This window comes from Pogonomyrmex barbatus, unplaced genomic scaffold, assembly GCF_055798465.1.
Source record: "Pogonomyrmex barbatus isolate J1 unplaced genomic scaffold, ASM5579846v1 scaffold8, whole genome shotgun sequence".
Taxonomy (NCBI): domain Eukaryota; kingdom Metazoa; phylum Arthropoda; class Insecta; order Hymenoptera; family Formicidae; genus Pogonomyrmex; species Pogonomyrmex barbatus.
In genome coordinates, this window is record NW_028297182.1 from 6710356 (window position 1) to 6736470 (window position 26115).

At 32.7% G+C, this 26115-nt stretch overlaps 4 protein-coding genes across 7 annotated transcripts; 2 read left to right on the plus strand and 2 right to left on the minus strand.

Moving 5' to 3' along the window:
- The first annotated feature begins 372 nt into the window (after positions 1–372).
- On the plus strand, positions 373–5289 carry LOC105426222 (T-cell immunomodulatory protein). Of its 2 annotated transcripts, XR_016141169.1 has the most exons (4): positions 373–529; positions 1445–2993; positions 3245–3559; positions 5022–5289. XR_016141169.1 is itself a non-coding variant. In XM_011637347.3 (3 exons), exons 2-3 carry the CDS (start codon positions 1467–1469, stop codon positions 3506–3508), a joined length of 1791 nt encoding a protein of 596 aa, XP_011635649.1. In that variant the 5' UTR covers positions 373–529; positions 1445–1466; the 3' UTR covers positions 3509–4636. The 2 variants fall into 2 exon arrangements, 1 of the variants encoding a protein (XP_011635649.1); XM_011637347.3 differs by lacking the exon at positions 5022–5289 and having other exon boundaries at positions 3245–4636.
- Cdk5 (cyclin-dependent kinase 5) lies at positions 3567–6450 on the minus strand. Its single transcript, XM_089084167.1, has 7 exons — positions 6310–6450; positions 6001–6089; positions 5506–5699; positions 5356–5443; positions 5048–5219; positions 4628–4839; positions 3567–4082 (listed from the first exon to the last, which is right to left on the minus strand). The coding sequence occupies exons 1-7, from the start codon at positions 6344–6346 to the stop codon at positions 3975–3977; spliced, it is 900 nt and encodes a 299-aa protein (XP_088940293.1). The 5' UTR covers positions 6347–6450; the 3' UTR covers positions 3567–3974.
- LOC105426221 (uncharacterized) lies at positions 6429–9051 on the plus strand. Of its 3 annotated transcripts, XM_011637345.3 has the most exons (5): positions 6762–7295; positions 7506–7568; positions 7707–7769; positions 7850–7963; positions 8411–9051. In XM_011637345.3, the coding sequence occupies exons 1-5, from the start codon at positions 7215–7217 to the stop codon at positions 8807–8809; spliced, it is 720 nt and encodes a 239-aa protein (XP_011635647.2). In that variant the 5' UTR covers positions 6762–7214; the 3' UTR covers positions 8810–9051. The 3 variants fall into 3 exon arrangements, with proteins under 3 accessions (XP_088940294.1, XP_011635647.2, XP_011635648.2); XM_089084168.1 differs by lacking the exons at positions 6762–7295; positions 7506–7568 and adding an exon at positions 6429–6564; XM_011637346.3 differs by lacking the exon at positions 7506–7568.
- A 4836-nt stretch (positions 9052–13887) lies between these two features.
- Positions 13888–25770, minus strand: LOC148934745 (uncharacterized). The gene is made up of 3 exons (XM_089084166.1): positions 25517–25770; positions 19466–19553; positions 13888–15087 (listed from the first exon to the last, which is right to left on the minus strand). Exons 1-3 carry the CDS (start codon positions 25760–25762, stop codon positions 14114–14116), a joined length of 1308 nt encoding a protein of 435 aa, XP_088940292.1. The 5' UTR covers positions 25763–25770; the 3' UTR covers positions 13888–14113.
- Between the last annotated feature and the right edge of the window lie 345 nt (positions 25771–26115).

A 26115-nucleotide genomic window follows, 5' to 3' on the forward strand; every position in this document is an offset into this window, starting at 1 on the left:
ATTATAAATTCATGATTATTATACAGATTATATATATATATACAATTGCAAATTAATATATAATATTTATATTATATTTACAATTATTTTTTCTACAGTTAACTTGTATTGATAATCTAACACGAACAATAACAATAAAAATTCATTCATCAATTTCATTTAAAACTGCATGAAATTAAATGTTATATACACATATACTCATAAATATATATATATTCAGAAACATCAGAATAATGATAAATCATAAAATTAATATATTATGAGTTGTTTAAATTTTATAATTACGAATTTTGCACAAGATTATTGATTTTTAATGATAAACTTGTCATGATAAATATACACAGGTACGAAATTTAGATACACGTCATCGGGGGAGCTGTTTTTGCGACACCGTGTATATATATTTGATTGTCAGATATGTTGGACATAGTGAGCTGGCTTGTGCGTTGCACAACGTAGTACATTCTTGGAATATACTTATTCGTTTATCAAAGTCCGTTACATTTTTTTGTTATTGTAATTTATGAACGTAAGTACAAGCACTGTAGAAAATTATTACTTTATTCCGTTGCTTGCATTCGTTTGCGACTTTCATACTATTTTTAGGTTAAATGCCTAGAGATAAAAGAATGATGTCACCTGTTTCGTATTATTGTTCATCACAATTGCAAAATTGCGAGCAAACCATTATTATTAGCAGTTTAAATCAATTACGTGATTTCCTTTGAAATTACTGATTTGTTGAAATATATTATTTGTTTAATCTTATAAAACCTACTTTCGAAGGACTGATATTGATGTATTGTACTATAACAATATCGATGGAATAATTGGTAATTTTCTACAATATTGATTTGTAATTTAAAGAAAATCTTAAGAACAATTCTGATATCTTTGTTATTTTCAGTACTATAATATATTATTTTATACAAAATAAAATTAATTCAAGTTTTTGTTATTGTTTCGATTCAGAGAGCTTTGTTAGATTTAATAGCAAAATATATAATATATAATATTTGTATATATATTAGATTGTCTATATGTTTATTTTTTATAAGTAAATTAATATAAACTCATATTTGATATAAAATAGATATATGTTTGAAGTTTGGCGAAAGTAAAAGAAAATTTTTTAAATATACAAGATATATTTGATCATGACTAGATCTTGGTGCCCAATGTTTTAACTTTAGCTAGTTATATTGCAAGCATTTGTTAAAAAATAGACATATTTGAAAGCAAATGACATGTATTTGATAGCAAAGGCAAAGTTAATTATTGAATTTATAATTATATATAAATTAAAAAGCTAATTATCCATTTTACATATTTTTGATATTAAAACATTTTGCAAATATTTATATAAAGAAAATTTTAATATAGTGGTGCAGTAAAGTGATATTTATTTTGTTAGTTTGCATATTAAAATACATATTTGTTACAGGTAATTCGTTGGGATGTAAATTATGTTGTGGTTTCGAACATTCATCTGCCTTGTCACACTCGTCTCGGCGGCGAGATGCAGCGACATAACGCCCGCTGTGTTCGGAAACGTGCTGGATGGTATGCCAGCGGCGTTCGGTGACTTCAATTCCGACGAACTGACAGACGTTTTCATGCTGCGTAAAGATGGTAAGACAGTGGAAATATTCCTGGCGGCTGAGCAGGAACCTCTGCTGCGCCCTGCGCCGGATCTACATTGCTCATTCAGGGACAATGTGACTAGCGTGGTACCGGGTGACTTTGACGGTGATGTTTTTATGGACATCTTGGTGACAACGTTCAACCGCGAGAAGAAGCTCATCAACGCGCACATATTATGGGGTGGAAACGGTCATTTGAACTGCAGCAACGAGTGGAAGCCACCTATAGAAATGCACAATGAGCCACTAGCATTTGATTATAATCAAGACATGATAATTGATCTTTTCGGAGTGGATAAGCATGGTAAAAGGGTGTATTGGGTATTCAATGAGAACAGGACCGATCCAACTAAAATCTACATGCGTAAAGAGAGTAGTACGAAGTTAGAGCATGAGCTAGAGCCTGTAAGAAATCCACACTCAAATGCCTTTCTGGATTTAAACAGCGATTTTTTACCAGATCTTGTAGTGACCACGACAAAGTACTTCGAGATATGGTTGGGTACGGAGCAAGGATTCAATTTTTCCCACTACATTGATCTCCCGTATAATATATCAGTCGATGAACATTTTAAAGGGGAAATCGGACAGACTCTTTATCTAGATGTTGAGCTTACTGGAAAAATGGCTCTTCTTTTGCCATTATGCTTAGATGAGACCTGCACCAATTGCGCGATAATGATGTACTTAAATGGCTGGCACAATTTGCAAGTGAATTTCCGCGACCCCAATAACGTCCTGTGGGGTTTTGTGAAGCCCAATGGTCAGCGTTACACGGAGACCATTACTTTACGCGGTGGTGATTTCAACATGGATGGTTATCCGGATCTACTAGCGACTCTGCAATCCACAAAACACGCGCAATCGTTTCTATTGCAGAATGTGGCGTGCAACAATTGTGCCGGTTTCAATCGTACCTTTGAAGTCAAATGGCAAGCATTGAACCCATTCTACAATAAGACCGCGATGGCGGTATTCTATGACTTCTATCAGGACGGTATTCTCGATGTGATTCTGGTCGAGTTCAACAAGACAGACAACGTCTATCGCACCGCGGCGTTCAAGAACAGTCTGGATTATGACGCTAATTTCGTTAAGGTGATGGTGCTCACTGGACGTACCAACAGTATGTATCCCATTTCGCCAGGTTCGCTCGGCAAGAAAAAAAGAACTTATGGTACCAATCTACCAGGACCATCAATCGCATATAGAACCACCACACAGGACGGCAGTCCTCGCAATGCGATTGCTGCACAGTTACCTCAAAGTGCACATTTTTCGCTTAATTTGCCGTACACCACCTTCGGTTTAGGAAGAACGCCCAATTTTGTGGACGCTCTTACGATAGGGGTACGTATACAAATACATAGAAATACTTGACTTTCAAGATTACATTAATGTGAATCAAGACTAAATTTTTTTGAGAATGAAGAAGCTTCATTTTCTATTTTACTAAATAGAATTATGATTTTAGATGATACATGTGTATACACATTAGTTGATCATTTGTAATATTAAATAGTTCTGATATAACTTGATTTTGATAAAATTTTGAATATTATAGAATATTTTTGAAAAATATATCTTTTTTTCTTTTTCAGGTTGGCGGCAAGTCACGCGAGTGGCCACAGATCATTCCTAATTCTCAGATGGTCGTGATACCAAATCCTATCGCCGAACCATCGAGATGGAAGGCCCAACTGTTCGTCACGCCCAGCAAGTTGATTTTGTTAAGTGTAGCCGCCTTATCTGGCACTTGTGGTTTGATTACGACTATGATTCTCGGTTTGTATTGGAAAGAGAGAAGAGAAGACAAAATTGAGAAACTCCAGGAAGCGCACAGATTTCATTTCGATGCGATGTAGAAAGTGGACATAATTAGGATGGGGGAGGGGGGGGGGAGATAAGATCAATAAGTAAGGCTTATTTAAGATATCGATTTATTGATATAATTATTTAATAATAAATAAATTGCGCTTAATATGCTACTCAAACTCGCATAAAATTCTCATATTCGTCAGTCGCGACTTGGATAGCGAATTAACTGTCGCATCTTTCCTTTCCGTCGACCGTAGAATTTTTACTTTCGATACGAAGAAGTTGCCGTCAGCTAGTAAAATTAACGATTTATCGATTCTTCCTTGTCATCATTGTAAAACGACAGGACTAGTCGGTGTCTTCTTCTCGCGGGGTGATCATCCAAATTCATTTTATATATATATATTAACAAATGATCATTGCCAAAGCGTTTTCTTTTCCACTTTTTGATCGCTGCGCTTCGTACGCGCCATGGCATGCTTTCGGTCGGTTTAAGCTAAGAGGAATGACTCGCTATTGGCATCGGTCGTTTTTTATGGCAGGGTTCAAGTCGTTGAAGTACGGATGTGTCATCGCTTCCTCCGCCGACAATCGTAGGGCCGGATTACACACTAATAATCTCTATACATCAATCAGATATCATACAATCAAAAACAATTCGCGATTTCATATAAAAGAGCTTATATTGCTAATGCTTATACTTCTAAAAGATTGTTTTTTTATAATGTGATTTTTCGATATATTTTCTATTTTCAAAGACACAAGACCTTTACAAAAACAATTTTCTATCTTTTTTTAGAGATTTTTATTTGTATAATATTTTCGATCTTTTTAAATCAATTCTTGAATCGCGAACTTAATTTCTTTTGTATATACACATACATGTATCAAGTAACGCTGTTGACATTATTTTCGCTGTCATTTACTGCATAGATATTTATATTTTGATATCACTCTAAATTATTAGCACTCTAGTCTCATTATGTCTTTTATTTTGCATTTTTCTTTGTTTATTAAATCGTTAGATCATTATAGATTTATTAATATTTACAGAGTAGTTTAATTGTAAATATATTGTTCGAATAATATATTTTCTATAAGCTAGATACCTGCATTTATGTTTTGCTATTATGCTGTTTCAATAATTCAAATAAATGATGATTTACCTGGAGTAAGTCTTTGCCTCTTGAAGTGAGTTTAGGTGTAACCTGCGCTAGTCCTTGTGTGGGATGGTATTGTGGGAATGGTTTGTAGTCAGGAAGTGTCGTTAGATCTGGCCATGTCTCCTCGGTTGGTGTACCCAGCATTTTGAATATTCTTTTCAATTGATCATCTACATCCGATCCGGGAAAGAGCGGTCTGCCGGCATTCGCTAATTCTATGATATATTGAGAGACAAAACATTAGTATTTTGCTTCATATTACAAAAGAAAAATTAATAATTTGTTTTAAAGAAGAACTTGGAATTAATTTCACTTTTTAAAAGCACACATATTCTTGAATATGTGTGCGTGTTGTACGTATAAAAAATTTTGTCAATAATCGACTAAATCTTTTCAGAGAGGAAATAATCATGAAACAATTACCGGCAAATATACATCCCGCGCTCCACATGTCAATGGACGTTGTATATAATTTCGCTCCGAAAAGAACATCTGGGGGACGGTACCATAATGTAACAACTTCCGCCGAGTAACATTTTACAGGAATACCGAATGCTCTTGCTAATCCAAAATCTGCGAGCTTCAGCTCCCCGTTCTGTGAATAATTATCTGTTTAATTCAATATATAAATGTATAATAAATAGTTATAAAAAATTATAAGACAAGAGATTTTTTTTTCTTAAGAGAATTAAGATTATTAAATATTAATGTAGAAACTATTGCAACTTTACCTTATTGATGAGTAAGTTCTGTGGTTTGAGATCTCTGTGCAGAACATTTCGGCTGTGACAGAAAGCTAGTCCTCTTAACAATTGATATCTGAAAAAAATGTGAATTTACAATTACATTTTGCTAAATGAATTTCAAAATAAGTGCCTTACAGGAATGATTTAACGACATCCAAATCAATCTCGCCATTCAGACTGTCGAAGTACTTCTTGAGATCTTGATCGCAGTGCTCAAACACCAAGGTGAGCTTCTTGTCGCTGTGCAGCACGTCATAGAGACGAACTATATTTTTATGCTTGAGTTCCTTCAGAAGACAGATCTCCCGTAGAGCTGACGACGGTACACCCTTGGATAATATAAAGAGCACACGAGCGATAAGACGTTGATATCAAGGAGACCCGCGCGCCGGCCTTCGTCGTGAGAATTATTTTCGACGTGACACGAGGCGAGCGTCGCGTTATAAATAAAGCGCGCGAGCGATCGATTAATTAGATTAATCGGAACGCCGGTGTCGCGGCAAAACAGCAGGTGGGGATTACGACGAAGGGTTCGCGCGAGGGGAGAAAGAAAGAAAAAGAAAGGAAAAAAAAAGAAGAGAAAGAGGGACAGATCCAGAGGGGAGGGGAGGGGGGGAGAGCACTACCTACTTCATCGTCATCATCCAGTCGCACCCGCTTCAGCGCGACGATTTCGTGTGTCTCGCGATTCTTGGCTTTGAATACGGTGCCATAAGTGCCTGGAAAGAAAAGAAATTCCAATCGGAGAGGATTAGTAGCGTACAGCGCGGTCTTCGGCGTTGTGTTGACAGAATGAACGAGGAGGAGGAGGAGGAGGAGGAGGAAGTCGCGCGACGCACACCGCGCGGCGAGGGAGAAAGAGAAAGGGGGGGGAGGCGCGGCGCGTCGCGCCGGATGACGTTCGTCTCCCGCGACTCTGGTCCCGCGAACAGCTCTCACCTTCTCCTATTTTCTCGAGCTTCTCATACTTTTGCATATTTTTGCTGATACCACGGGCGGGACGCGCACGCACGCACGCACTGTCGCGCACAGTGTCTCACCACTGCGCGCTCGCTGCCCGACGGACACTCGAATGCACTCTGACAGCACAGTGCCGCCAACCTGAGATCTCGCCGCCGGGCGCTACCAACGGGACGAAAGTCACCGCATTTCGCGAAGTTATCGCTGAGATCCGCTCTTTCCGCCCGTTGCGCCGTCTGCATTTTTCTCGATATTCTTCTTTTATTAAATACTTGCATATCGTCATTTTATATTACCTTATATCATATTATTTTTATTATTCTCTTAGGATTATTCTTATTTTACATTATTATTAATAATAAATATTATTTTTCTTTGAACGTAATATGATGAAATTAGGCTCTGTAAAAGCAGCGTTTGCGCATAATGCGATTAATTTATCGATGAATTAAAAAACTCACCTGTTTATAGGTAACTTCCGGTAAATTCGAATTGACTTACTTGATTTAATTAGTGTAGATATTTAAAACGAAATTTTTAGCTTAATTTGTTGTCTCTAATTTAGTTTTTGTTTGTGTGTTGAATTTTATTTTTTTTTTTTGAAATATTGTTTTATTAAATATTATTGATATTTATTAATTAAAATGTTAATATAAATATTAATTTGATATTATTAATATGAATGATTATCTCATTTTCTCGCAATAACTCGTTTTTGATTACCTTCGTCAAACTTCAGCTGAATCTGGAATTTTTGGCAGATTGTTATGCAAATAGAGAAAAATTTTTAATTCGTTATTTCTTAACATTGTCAAAAAACGATTGTAATATTCAAGTTAATTGAACAAAATTGCTTTTAGTCGTGATATTCGATAAAGATAATCATGTATATGATATATCGCTTTTTTACTAGCATAATCTTTGCGATGATAAACGCGACAGTTGTGTTGTACATGTGTCAACGCGTAAGTCACATTTAACATTACTTTTATATATTTTATATAATTTATATAAACACAGGAATATTTTCTATATATCTTTTTATTAAAAAAATAAAGATATCTGTCATATTTAAATCCCTGAAATAAATATATAATTTATTATAATTTAATTATTATTTATATTTAATAAATACTGCTCAATTATATATGTAAATAATTTCAATAACATTTCAGTTTTTCCGAGTGATGAGAGCACATTATCAGATCATGGCCGAAGCCGATAGATTTAATTCAATCGTAATACATTTCACGCAAAATCAAATGATACATTACATTTTCTTTAATTTATGACATGCATATGTTTAGTTGAAATATTTATCTTGCATGAAATTAATTTTTATAATATATTTCAAGTAATACGTTGCTATTTAATAGATTTCTGAATCACGTGCGAGCCTCGATTACATCAGCTCGAAAGTATCCGAAGGAATGGATCAGGTATTTTAAATTATCTTTACAATTAAATAATACAATTAAATAATACAACATAGTAATTTTTAATAAAATTGTTCGTACAGATGAAGGAGGACATTGCCAAAGAATTGTTTATTACTGATCACTTAACAAATCTGAGTTCGAAAGTAGGCCTGTTACTGCGACGTTATTCTAAACTGGAGGAAGAGTTGATCGAGGTGTAGTTATTTTAACGATTAAATAAATAAATGACCAAATTTTTATTTTTAATTTAAGAAGTACTGAATTTTATTGAAATTCTTTCCTCTCTCTTGGAATAATTCTTGCAAATTAAAACAGCTAAAAAATAAAAAGATATTATAAAATTATTAGATAAAATTCTAGAATATATATTACTAAATTGATTTGAATATTTATTTAAAAAAAAGTAAAAAAATTCTTTTATTAACTGTTCACAGTTTAATTCTAATATCACATGTAAAATATTATCTAAATCATCGAAACATATTGATTTCTTGTGTCAGGATTGTTATATATGTTATTGGACTCTTATAAGAAACAAAACTTTCAATAAATTTAAGATTCATTCTAAAGTCGTATACTGAAATTTATATTTAAATTTGTTTACAAGATGTAATATCTAATTAAAGGTGTTGTTTTCTTAGCTAGTACGAATGAATCACAATATGAAGAGCGTGCGAATTGAGACACCAACTGACATCAATGAGGAAGTGAAGAATCTCCTCATGACGGCGAGAAAGGGACAATCGCAGCAACAACCACAGCTATCAGATCCTCCGCGAACACCGAAGAAGTTGCGGATATCAACAAATGCTTCTATAGGATCAAAGGATTCTCAACCGCACAATTTTATTACAAATTCGAGGTTTCTTAAGTCGCAGTCATACGAAATCGCTAATCTCTCAAACGTAACAATGCCTGAGAGACAAGAACGACCACGTACATCCGCTTATCCGGAAGTACAATTGTTGAATGATCCGAGACCTGCAACTGATGAAAAGGCTATTGGCTTCCGACCCTCCTGGAAGTGCAACTTAGAATGATTGTCGATTAAACCTGTTGTATCTGTTTTTTTTTTTTTTTTTTTTTAGTTTATTATTCCTTTTGATTTCTTTTTTTGTGATGATTGTCTTTGTTTACAAAAACGCAAAAAATTGTGATTGTAAAATAAGACAAATAGATAAACAAATGTTTTTTGTGTTTGAAAAGATATTTCTATGTAGTTGACATATTATATTTATTGTATAGAATACTACAATTGTATTAAAAAATTGATTTTTTTTAATCTTGAAATTTATATATACAAATATATATGTAATAGGAGTATGAAGAGAAATGATGAATGAAGATAAAAAGACTGCAAATGTCATATTTTTAAGAAATAATTGTTCATTAAAATAGGCTATAATACATAGTAGTACAAAATAGCAGCACAAAATATATAATAAAACAAAATATATAATAAAACAATATTTGCATGCTATTTATATTAAATATTTATATTAAACAAAAAACTATTGTATCTAACAAAATAATTTTATGCTTTTCTTTTTAAAAGCACTTAAAAAATTATATTTTTTAAATATTTTTGTGACTGACATTTGCAACCTTCTTAGGTCACCTCTTCAGCCAGGAATTTATTAACATTCTCTTTATTTAGGTACATTTACATTTACAGAATGACATACGAATAGAGAGGACAAATCACATGATACATTTAATTTGATCTCTAATTCATCAAATTTCGTCAAAATGACGAAAATTTTAAATTGTTTTTAAATTACAAAGAGAGAAGGAATATCTTTGTTGGAATTATGTTTTAGAAATAAAAATATTTCGAGTATTTTCATTGAATTGAAGCTATTTCTTGAACGAATTTTCTTGAAGAGGGACGATATATTATATGTTTACATCCCAGCTATTTTTCTTCTTAACATTTAGTCAGTTTGAGTATTCAAGTTTGCGTCATATAATTCTGAGATTCACACATTTGAATTGAATTAATATACAATTAATTATACATTAACGTCGTTATATATACACGCCGTTTATATCTGGAGGTAAGTTAGTTATTTTAACGACGCAACGTGTTTTGAAAAGTGAAGACTCACAGTGAGAATATGTAAAACTATTTTAGAAGTAAATTCAATTATCTTATTTTATTTAACGACTATACTTTGAAATAAATGGTAACTAATCCATTTTCATGCATTTTAAACAATTTTGTAGATTTTGCAGAAAACGTCCGTGAATGTAATTAAGGATTTAATAAAGTTTCCTAACTTTTTTCAATTTTGTTTGATTCATAGAAGGATGAACTAATGAATGTCCTACTGATTACGGATTCTATTTTTATTATACAAAATTTGTGATAGGCCTGACTGTCAGTATTTAACTTTTAGTATTAAATACTTTGAGAATATATATTATTGTTAACGTTGTTCTATATATTAAATATATAATATGTAAAATATCTATCTATATATATATATATATATATATATATATATATACAAGAAAATATATTATAAAACAATTTCAGTAAAAAAAACTATTTTAAAACTAATTGAAATATATATCATAGTTTATTTATCATTACCGAAGTTTATTTATCATCACCGAATTCGATAAAGATTTTTATAATTTTTTATAATATTTTTATAATATTAAATACATAGTAATCGTTAATAGTTTGTAAATAAAACAACTATTGTTTTTCTTAGTTCATCCTCTAGAATTTTCGTTTAAAACATTTTCTGCGTATAAAAAAAGAAAAAATTATATCAAATAATATGTAATCGTATTAGCCCAAAGATGTTTTGATTTCGCTTGAAATATCATTTTACAATTATGTTTTGCATGCAGTAAGTTCGAAGATCTTGAATTTGTAGCCATTAAAGAACAGCGACGGCAAAGGGATGATTTTCGATATCGAATATCTTGTGAAATTTTGCATAGATTAAATGAGGTCTTCAAAATAGAATGAGCGTGTACAATTCTCATGTTCTCTAACGTTCCTCACTGCTCTTCTGTTTCCCTTCGCCCTTCGTTTCGTTACTCTCTCTCTCCTCCCGTTTTCTCCCTGTTTCAATTAATGTCGCTGTTTGTTTGCCAGATAATTATTGAGCCTCTTGACAAATCCGAAAGAACTGTCGATCTCGTCGAAGTTCCGCTTGAAGAAATTATCGAACGAGGTATCGATCTCGTCAATGTTCCTCTTTGAGAAATGATCGAATACCGATCGGTCGATCTCGTCGAAATAACCAGGCCGTTCGTTTATTGCAATCGCTCGCCTGTAATAATGGATACACTGTAACGAATCTGAGAGAGTAACTCGTTTATTCTCGAACATTTTATTTCAGAACGGAACGTTAAAATAATAAATGATACTTGTTTCGAAAACGCAATAAAGTTTCAGAGAGATTTAAATCAATTCTACATCTCTATAAAAGAGAAAATATGGAATTTAAATAAAATTTTATATTCTTTATTTTCTTAATTTGTTTTTCAAATTAGAAAAATATTGCTTTATTTTACAATTTTTATAAGATTTTCTAAACATAAAATTGTTTATTTTTATGTATGTACATAGATATGCGAATATGTTATGCCAATAAATAATATTACAATAAATGTTGCAGATAGTTTTAGAAACGAAAATGGGAGAAGGAGTTAACGACGAAATAAGTCAGATACAATGAAGGAAATATAGATATGCTTATGCTGGTCAGATTAGCCAGAAGCGAGGTTTGCAATAGACATTCCTTTCATTATTTTTCTTTTTTCAACAAAACTCGGACGAACGTAACTGAATATCAGCGATATCTGACATCCGGCGTTTATAAAAAACGATAGCGTTGGGGCGAAAAGGCGAGAGACGTATAGAATATACGTTTTATCGGATCGGTGTGAAATAACAATAGTTCAAAATGTTGGAAATGCTTTACTCCCGTTCCTTTTGATATCCTATTAACATTCAAATTTACTTAAATCCATTATTTTCTTCAAAATGTCACTTGAAAATAGTTGCAATACAAGTAATCGTAATTGGATATGATTAGACTTGGAAAAAGAGATTGTCGACGACGATAATGAGATATAAAAAGGGGTTTGCGCGATTGCAATCTCGATATTCGTTTCTGCTTTTATCTTTTTTTTTTTTTATTGTTCAGTGACATCGAATATTAGATATAGGTCGAAATTAATATTTGTAAAAATCAACTGGAAAATTAAGATCGTGTTTATACTAGAACTTCTAATGAAAACATGAAAGAAAAGCGTATATATCGGATTTGATAAAATCGATTCTCTTGCGTGGTTGTTTAAACAAACAACACGAGATGATTTGTTATCGGAATAGATAGATAAATACATATAAAAGTGACGAGATCGCGGGGGAAGAAATAAACGTTACAAACTATATATATGTATATATAGCAAATAACTGGCAATGCAATAGTTTTTTTTTTATTATATTAAAAATAATCTCATTCGAGCATGAAGAAATGATATCGCGGTTGCTTTGAAAATAAAGATAAAAATAAAAATAATAGCTATATGAAATGAAACCCAGATAAATATTTTCTATTCAAACAAGATGTAATTTTGAAATAGATTCAAAGATGCATTATTTCGTTCTATTTGTCGAGAAGATTGCATATTTCTGAAAACAAAGAAAATTGTTTTGCACACGCTATTTTATGTATTAAAGTTAATAAGAGCGTATAAATTTAATGAACATTAAATTTATATTACATCGCGATGAATTTTAATTGAGTTCGTGATAAGTTTCAATTAATTTGCTATAAATAAATTTGCATTTTTGTATTTCCTGATTAAATAATTTTTTTAAAATTGTTAATTCGATTTTCCGGGCAATAATTATTTGATGTTACGTCATGCGGAACATCTTCTCTCTTTGGCAATCATTGAAACTAGTTTTTCAGATATTAAAATGTTTTAATTAATATATTAATTATTTAATTATTATTTTATAAATATAATAAAACCGCGAGAAAATAACAGATGAATTTTTAAACCAAGAAATTAATGTAAATAATATCTTTAAAAAGTATATATTAATTCGCAATAATTGATTTGTAAAAAAGTTGTAATTTGCATCATGAATAAATCTAAGTAATAATAAATATTTGCATCAAATGTTTAGTGTAAACTCTGAACTGCTTGATATATATTGATAAATTTAACGGAAAATATATCTTAATAAAAAAATCTATTTAATGGAATACAAGAGCTCTTTACTTAAGTGAGCTTACATTACTATCAGACATTTATTATCAGATATTGAATATGCGTATCGATAACAATTTACCTGAAAGGTATAAACCTCTTGCTTTCACCAAAGGTTGTTCCAGATAATGAATCCAACCCTCGGCGTCCCTGAGGTCGCCACAGATGGCTTCCACTCAGACCTTGAAAATTTCAGAAAGTCGTATGTCTATGTTGATTTTAATGGAAGACTGGACAATATTCTGGAAACTTAGGACGATTGAAGAATGAAGATATCGATTTGAAGAGAACAGACGTACCAAATAAAACTTTATTATCTCTTTCGAGCAACTTAAAGAACAAAAAATGTAAGGAGAAGCAATATAACGTTCGAATCGTAGCTTTCTCATAACATTAAAATATATACATAACATTAAAATATTTGATTTTTTATACGACGAGCCAATAGGTTGACTAAACTGTGAATATATTTAAAAAGTGTTTTAAAAATAGCATAATATATTTTATGAGTTACATATATTAGAAGAAATTTTGTAAAATAAAATATATATATATATATATATATGTGTGTAAAAATTATAAAACACTTTTCATTTTAGTTTTGTTTTAAATTATGTTACAAAACATATATTTAAATCTAATTTGACTTTAAAAGTTATTTTAATTTGCATATTGTTAATGTGTCTTATTGCTTATAAAAGCATAGAAACACGATACTGAAAAAATAATTTTTCAGAATTAAACGGTAAAAAATAAAAAATGCGAATTTGTATAATTTATAGATGTTGTTGCTTTCTATATACTTTTTTTTAATTTTAATTGAATTGCTCCGCTTATTATGCGATGGATTTAATTAAAACAAAACTGCATGTTCCGATTGCATGTTTTATTAAATGCAATTGTTCGATTTCTTTACATAGGATTAATTCTTTAGAATATACATGTTAGATAATTAGAACTCAGAAAAAATCACAGTAACTAAAATTAAAAATCAATATAGGAGCTCTTCCGCATTCTTAATGCAATCACTTCTAAGCCGTTCTACATCCCTTTTCCTCATCCTGCATACTGATCCATCAGGCATCAATCAAGCATAATCAATTCAAGCTTCTCACGAGATTTGCGCCGCCAATCTGATCTAAGTTTCGCAAGAGGTTTCCGCCTCCGATCTGATCCAAGTGTCTCACAAGATTTCCACCTCCGATCTGATTCAGATTTCGCATAAAATGTAGTTTCTCCGAAGCACTCACAGGTTGAGCATCGCGCTCTTTCATTTCTGCGTTCAGATAATTGATACCTCTAACCAGATTTCCACCGCCGATCTGATCTAGATTTCTCACCAAATGTCCGCCACCGATCTGATCTAGATTTCTCACCAAATGTCCGCCACCGATCTGATCTAGATTTCTCACCAAATGTCCGCCACCGATCTGATCTAGATTTCTCACCAAATGTCCGCCACCGATCTGATCTAGATTTCTCACCAAATGTCCGCCACCGATCTGATCCAGATTTCTCACCAAATGTCCGCCATCGATCTGATCTAGATTTCTCACCAAATGTCCGCCACCGATCTGATCCAGATTTCTCACCAAATGTCCGCCATCGATCTGATCTAGATTTCTCACCAAATGTCCGCCACCGATCTGATCTAGATTTCTCACCAAATGTCCGCCACCGATCTGGTCCAAATTTCTCAACAGATGCCCGCCACCGATCTGATCTAGAGTTCTAGCAATTCGTCTATCTGCATTGTACGGAATGTCATCGATAAGTTGATTCATGAATAATTTATTATTTGTTTGACCGGCATTTAGCTTGGGATTCATTGCATTCACGAACGCCGTTGGATTGATGGAAGAATTAAAAAGAATTCCATTACGAAATCGATCCGCCAAAAGTCCCTCCTCGGGGCTCGCGTCGAGTATTTGCTCGTCATTGACGGAATCTAAATATTGAGTCAAGCGACCCTCTTCGCCATCTAATAAACGTTTCAATTGCTTGTCAGCATTTCTCACGAGATGTCCACCGCCGATCTGGTCCAAGTTTCGCTTCGTGTCCTGGTTCGTCTCTACAATGATAAAAGAGAGAAATTACTACGGCTTTCTATTCGGGGAACGAAATTGATACTTTTGGTGAATATTTATTACGCTATTAATTACATTGAAATATTCATATCGCATTTGCATTGAGCCGAATAAATTAATAGTAAACATGCAGAATACAATAAATATAGAGGGATTAATTTTGTATCAAAATCTAAATTTCACCGAAATTACAATACATGCTTCAGTAGTTTCAATCTTCATTTCACGTTTACTCTCAATGTCGATTTACAATTATGATTTGTGCGACCATCTATGACATGCGCCATAAATTAATGTTTGGAAGAATAATAATATTTGACCTTGCCAAGTCATTTCAATAATATTTTTACAGACGCGTAAAGAAAACTATAATTTATATAATTAAAAACTAAAAATATTATTTATAATTACAACAAATACATGCAAAATCATATTGATTGATATCATCCGACAATAGTTTTCCAGTTATTATTGCAAAAAAAAAAAACATATTGATTTCCTTAAGTTCTTTATCACATCGTGTATATAAAGTAACACATGCATTTATCGAAGTCATCGTAGCGTCGCGTGAGGTGAATTTTATCGTATAATTGATAATAAAAGTCGGAGTTGCCCCCATGGGTGCAACAAAACCATGCAACAAACAATGGCGTGGCATGCGCGCAAACATTAGCGAATTTTCACACCTAAACTGTTATCACGCTTACCTCCTGTCGACGTTGGTTGCGCGATTTTACGAACAATCCGCACGCACGGCGAATATTTCACACGTGGCATGTTTCCACGAAAATTTTCAGCGCGCGAAATTTCCTCCGCGAGAATTATGAGAATAAAGAGCTGGTAAATTTCCCAGGCGAGTTGTTAAAGCTCGGCCGGTCTGCGCGAAACTTTTAGTTTGGCACAATGATTATATCCAAACCGCTGGACGCACGTGCGCCAAATAAATGATTAATAACGCGATCTAATATGAAAATACACAATGAATGACAAACGCGTAGTATGCGCAGTACAAGGAAGATAGAAGTCAAAAAAGGATCGAGATGACAATGTGAATAAATGACGGGTATTTGAAGTATCAACGCGTTGCCACGCATATAAATGTTTCATTGTTACACCAGTTTTGATCATACTCCAAATATTAATAAAAGTTCGAGATATTCCGTTGAAAAACGCAATCTCTATTGTCGACTATGAATTTATTATTTAGCTTTGCGCGTGAATTCGGTTGAGCAAGAAAATATGTTGGAACATGGAACGTCATAGCCAGAGATCCGGATCGAAATGAAATTTCGATCCGGTTATGGTTACGGTCCGAAGCTATATCAAATTTTCGGTTTCGGTTTCGGTTTCGTCTTTTTACCGATAACGATGACCGTAATCGTTTGAATTTCGATCTTTTTCGGTCTCGGTTACGGTTATGGATGTATAATTATCTATTGTAAAATTTAATTTGCATAAAAAAAATACAAGTATAATAAGTCGCATATTATAAAAAAAAAATCATGTTTATTGAAGAAAAAGTTAATCACAATAAATCATGGGAGGTTTCTTCTTGAAACTTGTAAATGGGATTGCAATTTATTCTTATTATATCTATCTATGGAATACTCTATAACACGGATTAAAGGAACTATAGATTTATAGAATAAAAGTGTACTACTCTGTTTCTAGTTTCAAGTGCACAGGAGCGCGGAAATTTTTGCATCACCATACACATATGGGCATTTGGGCTTCGAACAATTTAATGAGCTACCATTAGCGATTTTTCAATTCCCCCAAATAAATAATTCTTAAGTGGGGTTTACAATAGATCGCAAAGTCGCAATAGCGATCGTAATATTAGTCGCAACGGCCAATCAGAACTCTTTGATTGACTATCGCGAGTATGATCGCTATTACGACTTTGCGACTTTACTGTAGATCCCGCCTTATAAAATATTTAGCAAATTCGAACCGAAAACTGGACCGAAAATCGAACCAAAATCCCGAAAAAAAAAATTTTCGGTGCGGTTACCGTTCCGATCCATTAGCCTGCCTAATATTTCAGGTTTTCAGTTTCGATCCAACTGAAATAATTACGATCCGGTTATCGGTTTCGATTTCGGTCCGATCCGGATCCCTGGTCATAGCACAGTATAAAAAATCGATTAAAATCAGATTTCTAAAAAATACAACTTGTACAAATACATATTCTACATATTTAATTCTTTAACTTTAAAATAATAATTTATAAATAAAATCCTTATGTATAAACTTCTTATAATATTAATATTTCTAATAATAATAATAATAATAATAATAATAATAATAATAATAATAATAATAATAATATTTCTAATATTAATATTAATATTTCTTATTTTAAAAAAATTTCGTCTGTTTGTTAGTATTCCAAAATGACGTAGGTATTGCACTGTGATTATTTCATTCAAATATTTACGTGTGTCATATTTCTTGTTTATGGACATACATTTTTGAAGTTGATTGAAGTTGAGCGTTAATCAAATTGTTGTAATCGAATTAACTGTATCGTTTCCCAGATAAGTGTGGGCGTTCTGCAGAGGCAACCTTATAGCCTTTGAATCACCGATCGTAATGCTCTAATCGAGCCATAAAACGCAGTCAGAAGGATGCACCATAATAAGCGTCATAAACCATACTTCTATAAACCATGCTTCTTTTTATCTACCATGATAATATTCGATGTACGTATAAGCACTCATCTATTCTATACATACTATTTATTCTCTTATTTAATTTTAACACATTAATTCTACGAAGCAATATACATTCTATAATTAAATTTCCAATCACAATTGTCTGAAGTAATACCCACGCTTTATTTTATTAATAAATAATATTGTCCATAAATAACAATCAGTAAAAAAAGTTCTAATATTCTATTATTTTCTTCTAAAAATTCTAGAAAAATTTATCTCATACATGTTATTTAACTTCATAGTACTTTTCCATTTTTTAAATGTTATCTTTCTACAAAGAATAAAGAAAAATATTAGCTTTTTCCTTCTCTTAGAAAATGTTACATTTGAAATTGTAACATTTTCTAAGAGAAAGAAAACAAATACAGAAGGAATACAAATACTTAAAATACGGAGAGTCAAGAATTGTATTTTATTTATAAATCTGTATTTCAATTTATATTTCAATGAATGACAAGAGTCCATTTTCTTACTTTTGAAAAATTTTATTTCTTTTTCAATAACTTTCCTATTTGCAATAATATATTTACTTGTTCTCTTTTCTGACATTAATTAATCACTTAATTAGTTTTAATTAATTTCATTTCGTATTTATGGTCAAGTAATGTTAAGCGATATGTTAATATGATCGATTGACACTCCTACAAGTAATTAATTGAAGTCTATAATGTAAGTACAAGATGTATATCCATATCGAATCAATCTTTTGACACGCAATTCCGATGACAGATCGGATAGCGTAGAAGTAATACATCAAAGGGCAAAGAAATATAATTTATGTATAGTAGCCTCGGTGCTGTATCGATCACGCATCATTTTCTCTCCCATGATAATACATAATTCACTATATAATTAGATGATGCGTACGCGCTAATAATTTAAGATAAAAGTTAAAGTAGCGAATTATCTAACGCGTCAATCGCGTGTATTTGTAAAAAGTTTCCAGCGTTTAAAATTTTTTTTTTTTTCTGTTAAGTAGGACGATTTGTATGTGTGTTTGTATGTTTTTATTTTATTTTATTTTATTCACGTCTGTTGATCTCTGTCGCGCGATATATATTGGGTTAGGCATAATTCATTCGTCTATTTATTCACGTCAAGTTTCCAATTTACCGTTTCTACGATGCGAAATGTAAAAATTATTCCATAATATATTTAACGCAAATATTTGCGAGTTATCTCCATATGCTCAAATTCTGTCATTGCTTTCTAGAAATGCGCTTTTTCTTCATTATTTCGAAAGAAATAAGAAACAAATGAAAAAGAGGGACCAAAGAAATTTAATATTTCACATAATTAAAAAATGTTATATACAACGAAAGAATAATTTAATTATAATAGTGCAATTATAACAGAGCAGTAATAAATTATATATATATATATATATATATACACATATATATATATATATATATATATATATACATATAAATAAAATACATGTATATGTCTCTAGAGTATATATATTTCTTGGTTTATTAAAACTTATAACTTTCTTTATATTTTTTCGAGTTCAGTTTCAGTTAATTAGTGTCTACATGGAAACTAATATTTGCCATGTAGACACTAAGGTGTTCTCTCGGAAATGTTCTTCTTTCCTAATATGATGAGAATAGTCTTTTTTTTCTTGACGAATACTTACTTCGATCTTCCCAAGGTCTTGCCAAGAAATCCGTCAATCCTAGTGGTCCGTATTCGTCCCGTTGCAGTGTATTCGGCCCAGCTTGCAACTATGAACAAAGGAAACTTTTTAATTGTAGCCACACAGGCTTCTCTAGGGTTTTATCATCCTAATTGCAGCCACAAGCATCTTACTTTCATTATTAAATTATTACACTTTGCATCGTCATTCGCAAATCACTACTTTGCATTTATTACAGTGTTTATAAAAAAAAAAAAATATAACTACAAACATGATTTAATTTTATTTTTTATATTTTTCTAAAAAATACTGATAAAAATGTCGCATGTGAAACTCTGATATTAAGTGACATTTTAATTTTTTATGAATAAAATAAAAATATTAAACTTTTAATTTAAATATAATAAAACAAAATTGATATTTTAATTTTGATTATATAAACATATAATAGATATTTTCTTCTATAATTTAGAAACTTGATCAATATAATTTATATTATTATTAATAATTATTATATAAAAAGTTAAATAAGAGACCTGAATTTTTCTTAATCATTTTTATTAATAAAAATTATATACAAAGTGTTTTAAAGTAATAATTGATATAGCATAAGGGAATTTATCTACTTCTCTTTCTAATTAAAATTGCAGAATGCATCGCGTGATGTAGCTCTATTCTATTTAAATATCGAATTTATCTTATTGTTTTATCTTATTGTTAATACCAAGTATTATTAATGCTACCAGTTCGACACACAGATCTAAATCTACACAATAGATTATTTATTTCCAGGAAAAGTTTAACTTTTGTTTCAGCTCCATTTATTTAATATCGATCGTAAGATCGTACGTATATATCGCAATGATCAGAGTTAAAGAACAAAAAAGGACAAAAATCATCTTGTACCATCAAATATGCAAACCTTAAGATCAAGAACTATAAGAATCATGTTAAGACCGTTTTCGACGTGACGACACGGCACATGATCGTCGTCTTTATCGTCGACAGCTTATCGTGCTTGCCACGAGGTTGCATTATGCTAATTAAAACTTCGTTCTCCATATGGTACTCGACCTTACATTATCGGATCGAATCAACCATACGACGCTTTTTCCTTCGCGCGACAGGTGCATTATAAACATAGAGGAGAATGTAAATTTCTCCAGAGCCTTCTTTGGCTAAATTGAAAAAACGTGACAGTCACGTCGACGAATGCTAATTCGTTGGCTTCAATATTACTTTCTCGATCTTACAACAATTCACGATATTATTTTTCTTTTCCACACTTTTCACATCCTCTCATAAATCTATCGTGCTTTCTGCATAATAGAAATTGAAAAAAAAAAAAAAATTGAAGTTAATATCGCATTATAAATGCAATTCGTTCTTTTTTTTTTTTTTTTTTTTTAAACCATGAAAAATTAATTCGTTCATCAGTTGTTATTTAATTATAGCTTTTGTGAGGAAGCCTTGGGAATTCCTTGTAAAAGATTATCACACTTTCCTGCTTTTAATTGCTTCGTTTAGTATTAATACTGTCCTTTGTAAGACTGTCCTTTGTAAGACTCGATAGACCCTTTACACCAGCGAGGTCGGCCCTGAATGCACCATTCCGCGAACAGATCGATATATTACGGTAAAACTCGTCATTATATCATTTACTTGACTCGCGCAACTAATTACAAGAGTTAAGGCGACGAAGAGTTAAGACCGACGTCATATCGGAGATCTTGCTTGACAGATCTCGCTTTTTTCCTCCCAGCTCGAAAATCATCAAGTAATCTTTTCCGTTTCCAAAACTTATACCTCGTTCACGAAATCACCGATAGATAAATTCGATAAAAATCGGAAGTTACGCGTTACGCAACGCACGGACAACTGATGTACTTTTTCACTTTTTCTCTCCTTCTTCCTGAGTGGAATGATACGATTTTAGCGATATAATCGTATATAATTTTGTGAAATTTCGCTTGGAGGCCTTCCGAAGCTGTAATCTTCCGTAACGTGCCGGGATAGTAAGCAAAAGGAGGAAAAATGAAATTTCTCCGTACATCGCAAAACGCTGAAGGTCGGAAAATTTTATGGATTTAATTTCGCTCTTAAAAGCAAACGTCGCCGACGGCGACGATGTAGGTTCGATCGTGCCCTGATGAAATCGCGTTTCTCATCACGCACCGTTACTTATCGTTACTAACAGTATGAGCTGTAGTATAACTTGACGAGTGTTGCGGTTAGTAGTTAAATTGATGTAGCTAATGAAGTTTCGTTATATTTTAAATAAGTGTTTGACGATCAGTCGACGAAGATGTAATTATCTTTCAAAAACAGCGCACGTTAGCTAGTTACACGTTGTAACTTATCTTATTCGCAACGATCGCGAATTAAAATTTGCATTTTAAATAAAGCAAGGATTATTAATTTTTATTAAAACATTATTAAAAATTTGATAAAAAAATTTAGAAAATTCCATTTTCATCAAGCGTAAAGATTGCAAAAAGTGCAAATTTAACAAATATAATAAACGTTACATAATTATTTATTTATTATAATTACATATAACAAAATAATATCTGTATTTTTACTTAATTACTTATTTTTCCAGTTAGGAAATTTACAAACAATTATATCAAACCCTAAAAACAAATGCATCTATCTAATATTAATAATCATATTGTTTGCAATTGCGCTTGAATGTTCCATATTTGCGATAAACTTACAATACTTTTAAAAAACAGATACGCGTTTTTTACTACATTCAACGAAAGAAATATGAAATATGCTTTGATATCGTCGATTTAGAAGATTGAATTCGTATTCGCCGCACAAGGTTGTTGGATGAGATTCACGAGGAGAGCGGAATTACGGGAATTACGGGAACACCGTTATCCTCGCGCATATATGCAACCGCGTTGCTTTGGATCGCGGGTCCAACTGTCATCCCGAGTGTAGATCACGTGTTGCCTCACAGGTATCATTAGTATGCATGGGAAAACTTTTCGTTGCGGGAGAGAACACACACACACGGTCACGCACGTATACATCGTTCGAGCTTTAATTAACCCGTTTCGGCTATCTTCCGGCTAGCTTCGCGCGAGCATCTCCCCGCCGTCTGGAAGCCGGCTATCGCGAATGTCCTTGCAAATTACAATCTCGCGTGTACGTTTTTTTTTTACCCACTTGCTTCGAGCTTTTGCATTGGAGACAGCTGATAATATCGTAGAATGAAATATGCAGGAGAAATCGTGAGAAGTATACAGTATTTTCTTGCTCTAAAAGCTCTCCTTGTCCTCAGACATTTTCTATCCCCGATGAATGGTCACAGAAATGAAGGCGGACAATTTTTTGTTACGAATTTGTTATTTTTATTTCAAATGAAACAATGAGTAAGGTTCAAGGCTAAAAGCTACCTTCGCCGAAGGAGAGGAACGGAGAGTACTGCATTAAAGACAATTTTATTGACATTTCATTCAAAGGTAAGAATTTATATGCGAGCGTAACGATCTAAATATGTAATTATTTAAATATAATGCATCAATTTTCCTTTTCTTTCCTTTCTTTTATTTACATTCTTTTTCTTTCTACAAAGAAGAAGGAAATCTTGCCTGTCCACAGAAGAAAAGCATAATGACGAAGTGGCTGTGAATATTATACGCTTTTGTACGACGAATCGACACGCTCCTTTTTCTTTTATGATATATCTTCACCGTATCAGCGTATCAGAAATGTAAAAATGCCGCTTTACAATTCCCGACTGACGGCAAGGACGTTTTTATCGAAAAACCGATATCAAGCCGAGGTCAATCTTCGCTTCAATCTGCGGAAGTGCAGAGTGACATGGCAAAGTGGAGTCCACTCCGATATGTCGCGTATAACCCGACTTCACGGCTCTCATCCGGCGGAAAGCCACGGGAGCGGCGAGGGCCATTGAGTAGTCTCGTGTCGAGATAATGTCCCGACAAGAGTAAAAGGTCGAGGCAGGAGAATGGCAGGCGAGAAGACTATTTGGCGTCGCGTGTCGCGTCTACTCCGAAGGAACGTCGCGCGCGACGATCCGATGCAACAAGTTGCGAATGCAACGAGGCGCACCCTTCTCCCTTCTCACTGGATGGATTATCGAATAAAGCGCACGACAAACAGATGACGAAAGCCCCTTGGGAGATTTAACGGGAGGATTAATACGCGATTAATACGCTCAAGGACGGCTCAAACGGATTTTCGAAGCGGAAACCGTAATTACATCGTGAGCGCTGTAAAACGTTTTCCCCTTTGTCGCGCCTCTTTATGCAAAAATTTTCTCGCAAAAAGTTCAGGCTCTCCTTAGTAAAGCAGGAAAATTTTCAATTTGATTGTAGTAGTCTCGCCTACTTTCCGCCGGAAATTGAGCGTTAAATAAGCAGCGCTTATAAATAAGTTTTTATTAAACTAACACACTGTGAATGACTTGAGAAAAAGACGCGATTATATTTTATAAAAATTATTTAATTCTTTGTAAGTATAAACGTATTAATAATAAATGTTTAGTAAATGTTGTTTGCAATAATTTAATGCTGATCGATAGTTTAAGTTGATTTATTTTTATTGAATTGTTCAAAAAATAAAAATAAATCTTTTTTTTTAAAATCTTTAAAAATATTAATAAACTTGACTTGTTGATTTAATCTGAAAGTAATATCCAATTCATGCAATATCCAATTCATACTTTATCACTCAATTATATTCGTTTTAATGTGATAGACGTGTTTCGACGAAATTAATTACACCCCAATGGCGCTTGTAAAGTCGAATGAAATTCAATCCCGTCAATGTATAAAGCGCGATTGTCGAAATTGACAAATAAACAGTTTGTCCAATGTAACACCCGTTCGCTCTGTTATTCGAAATTATAATGATTGACAGTGCGAATACGCGCCTGTTGCACAGGCTTGTTACAAATTAAAGCGTACTGCAGTGCGTATTGCAATACATTGAATTTAATTACTAAGTTTAACAATTTATCTTTAACGTGACGCGATAAAAAGTTGGATATTTTATTTTCATAACGAAAGAAAAATTTGATATATTTTTTTATCTGATACGGATGATTTCCATTGATCGTGCCCTAGGCTATTAATTTCTCATTTGGCCAAATGGTGAAAAAAAAAGTTGTTTTGAACGATATTCGCAAATTGCTCGTGTGGTATAATATTTATAAAAGTCATTGACGCGGCAATCTCTGCGCATTTTGCTTTTTACTTGCAATATTGTACGTCATCACACATCGCTGCTCACGACAGAAAAGCAAAAATTTGGTATTTTGTTGTTATTCCTTGATCCCTTTGCTATGCATGACTGCGAGAATTGAAATTTCATAGCACAAAGGATGCACAGATTTGAAAAAATCCCTCTATGCATGTGCAAAATATGACCGATATTTTATGTTTAATTTCATGCGTTACGATATATATTATTTTTATATTATCCATATTTTTTTATGATAAATGAAACTTTATTGCATTTTTAAAATCAATTATACTAAAAATTTTAACTGCGATGTGATTTTTACTTGACCTTTTGAATATAAAAAGTTTGGTATACAGAACGCTTACAACTTACGACAAAGACAAATAAATTCACTATCAACAATCCAATGTGTAAAAATTATATTTTATCCTATAATATAATTATTGTTATAAATATTACGAAAGTCAATATGTATGACATAGCAATTTTTGCAAAAAGAAATATTTTAAATTTAACATTTTAATATAATGATTATTTTTTTCTCTTCTCTTTTTTAAAAACTCTCAAATCTCTTTTCAAAATTTTTACTTAAACTTTCTTTAACCTAAAAATTTATATTTAAAGAAAAATAAAAAGTTTTTTCAATCCATTAATGTTTAATAAATCAAATATACGCATAATTTTACAATTTTAACTTATATTAGTTGTTGGACACAGCTATGTAAATTTGTCACATCAATCAATTAAAGAATTATTTATTGGAGTAAAGAGCTAAAAAAGGTATCTCACTAAAGTTTACTTTAGCCGCGATGAATGAGGGGTATGCTTTACCTGAATGGGTCCGGCCGCCGCGTAAGCGGCCACGCCGATGAGAACGATCACGATCGATGAACCGAAAAGTGTCATTATGTCGCAGCTCCTAGTGTACGGTGCCTGGTACCAATAGATGCCAATGCGAGTTTCGTTCTTCAAGGGGGGGGGGGGGGGGAGAAACTGATTGATCGCGGTTTCCTTAGACTTGTTGATGGAACACGTCGTGGAAAAACGCGTGGAGTGCCCCGAGTCTCGTGCTCCCATGAAATATATAGAGGGCTGCGCTCTCCCCTGTTTAGGAAGGGGTGCAAACGTCGCGCAGACGCGGCATGCCGCAGGTCTTCGTTGACGATTAGACATTTTTCGTTTTTCACCGTGCAAAATCCAACGTACATACTTGATGTCTAAATATCTGTCGCGATGGAAAACAAAATTATAAACTATATCGAAAACAAGTAAAGAGTAAATAAGTTCAGATTTCTGCGAAATGCGAGAACGATCGATATAAAATCAATTATACACGCGGTTTGCACGCGACGATGGAAGTGTGATGACTGAGAGGCGATAAGTTTTTTCTTGTCGACAGTTTTAATTTGGAGGTGTTAAATAAGTTATAG

Coding starts and splice junctions, on each gene's coding strand:
- LOC105426222 (XM_011637347.3), top strand. CDS start 1,467: ATGTTGTGGTTTCGAACATTCATCTGCCTTGTCACACTCGTCTCGGCG. Junction 2,994..3,244: donor TGGACGCTCTTACGATAGGG/GTACGTATACAA, acceptor TTTCTTTTTCAG/GTTGGCGGCAAGTCACGCGA.
- Cdk5 (XM_089084167.1), bottom strand. CDS start 6,346: ATGCAAAAGTATGAGAAGCTCGAGAAAATAGGAGAAG. Junction 5,444..5,505: donor GATGTCGTTAAATCATTCCT/GTAAGGCACTTA, acceptor CATTTTTTTCAG/ATATCAATTGTTAAGAGGAC. Junction 5,220..5,355: donor AGAACTTACTCATCAATAAG/GTAAAGTTGCAA, acceptor AATTATTCACAG/AACGGGGAGCTGAAGCTCGC.
- LOC105426221 (XM_011637345.3), top strand. CDS start 7,215: ATGTATATGATATATCGCTTTTTTACTAGCATAATCTTTGCGATGATA. Junction 7,569..7,706: donor CCGATAGATTTAATTCAATC/GTAATACATTTC, acceptor GCTATTTAATAG/ATTTCTGAATCACGTGCGAG. Junction 7,770..7,849: donor TATCCGAAGGAATGGATCAG/GTATTTTAAATT, acceptor TTGTTCGTACAG/ATGAAGGAGGACATTGCCAA.
- LOC148934745 (XM_089084166.1), bottom strand. CDS start 25,762: ATGGGAGCACGAGACTCGGGGCACTCCACGCGTTTTTCCACGACGTGT. Junction 19,554..25,516: donor CGGCGGCCGGACCCATTCAG/GTAAAGCATACC, acceptor CTTTGTTCATAG/TTGCAAGCTGGGCCGAATAC. Junction 15,088..19,465: donor AAGACCTTGGGAAGATCGAA/GTAAGTATTCGT, acceptor TTATCATTGTAG/AGACGAACCAGGACACGAAG.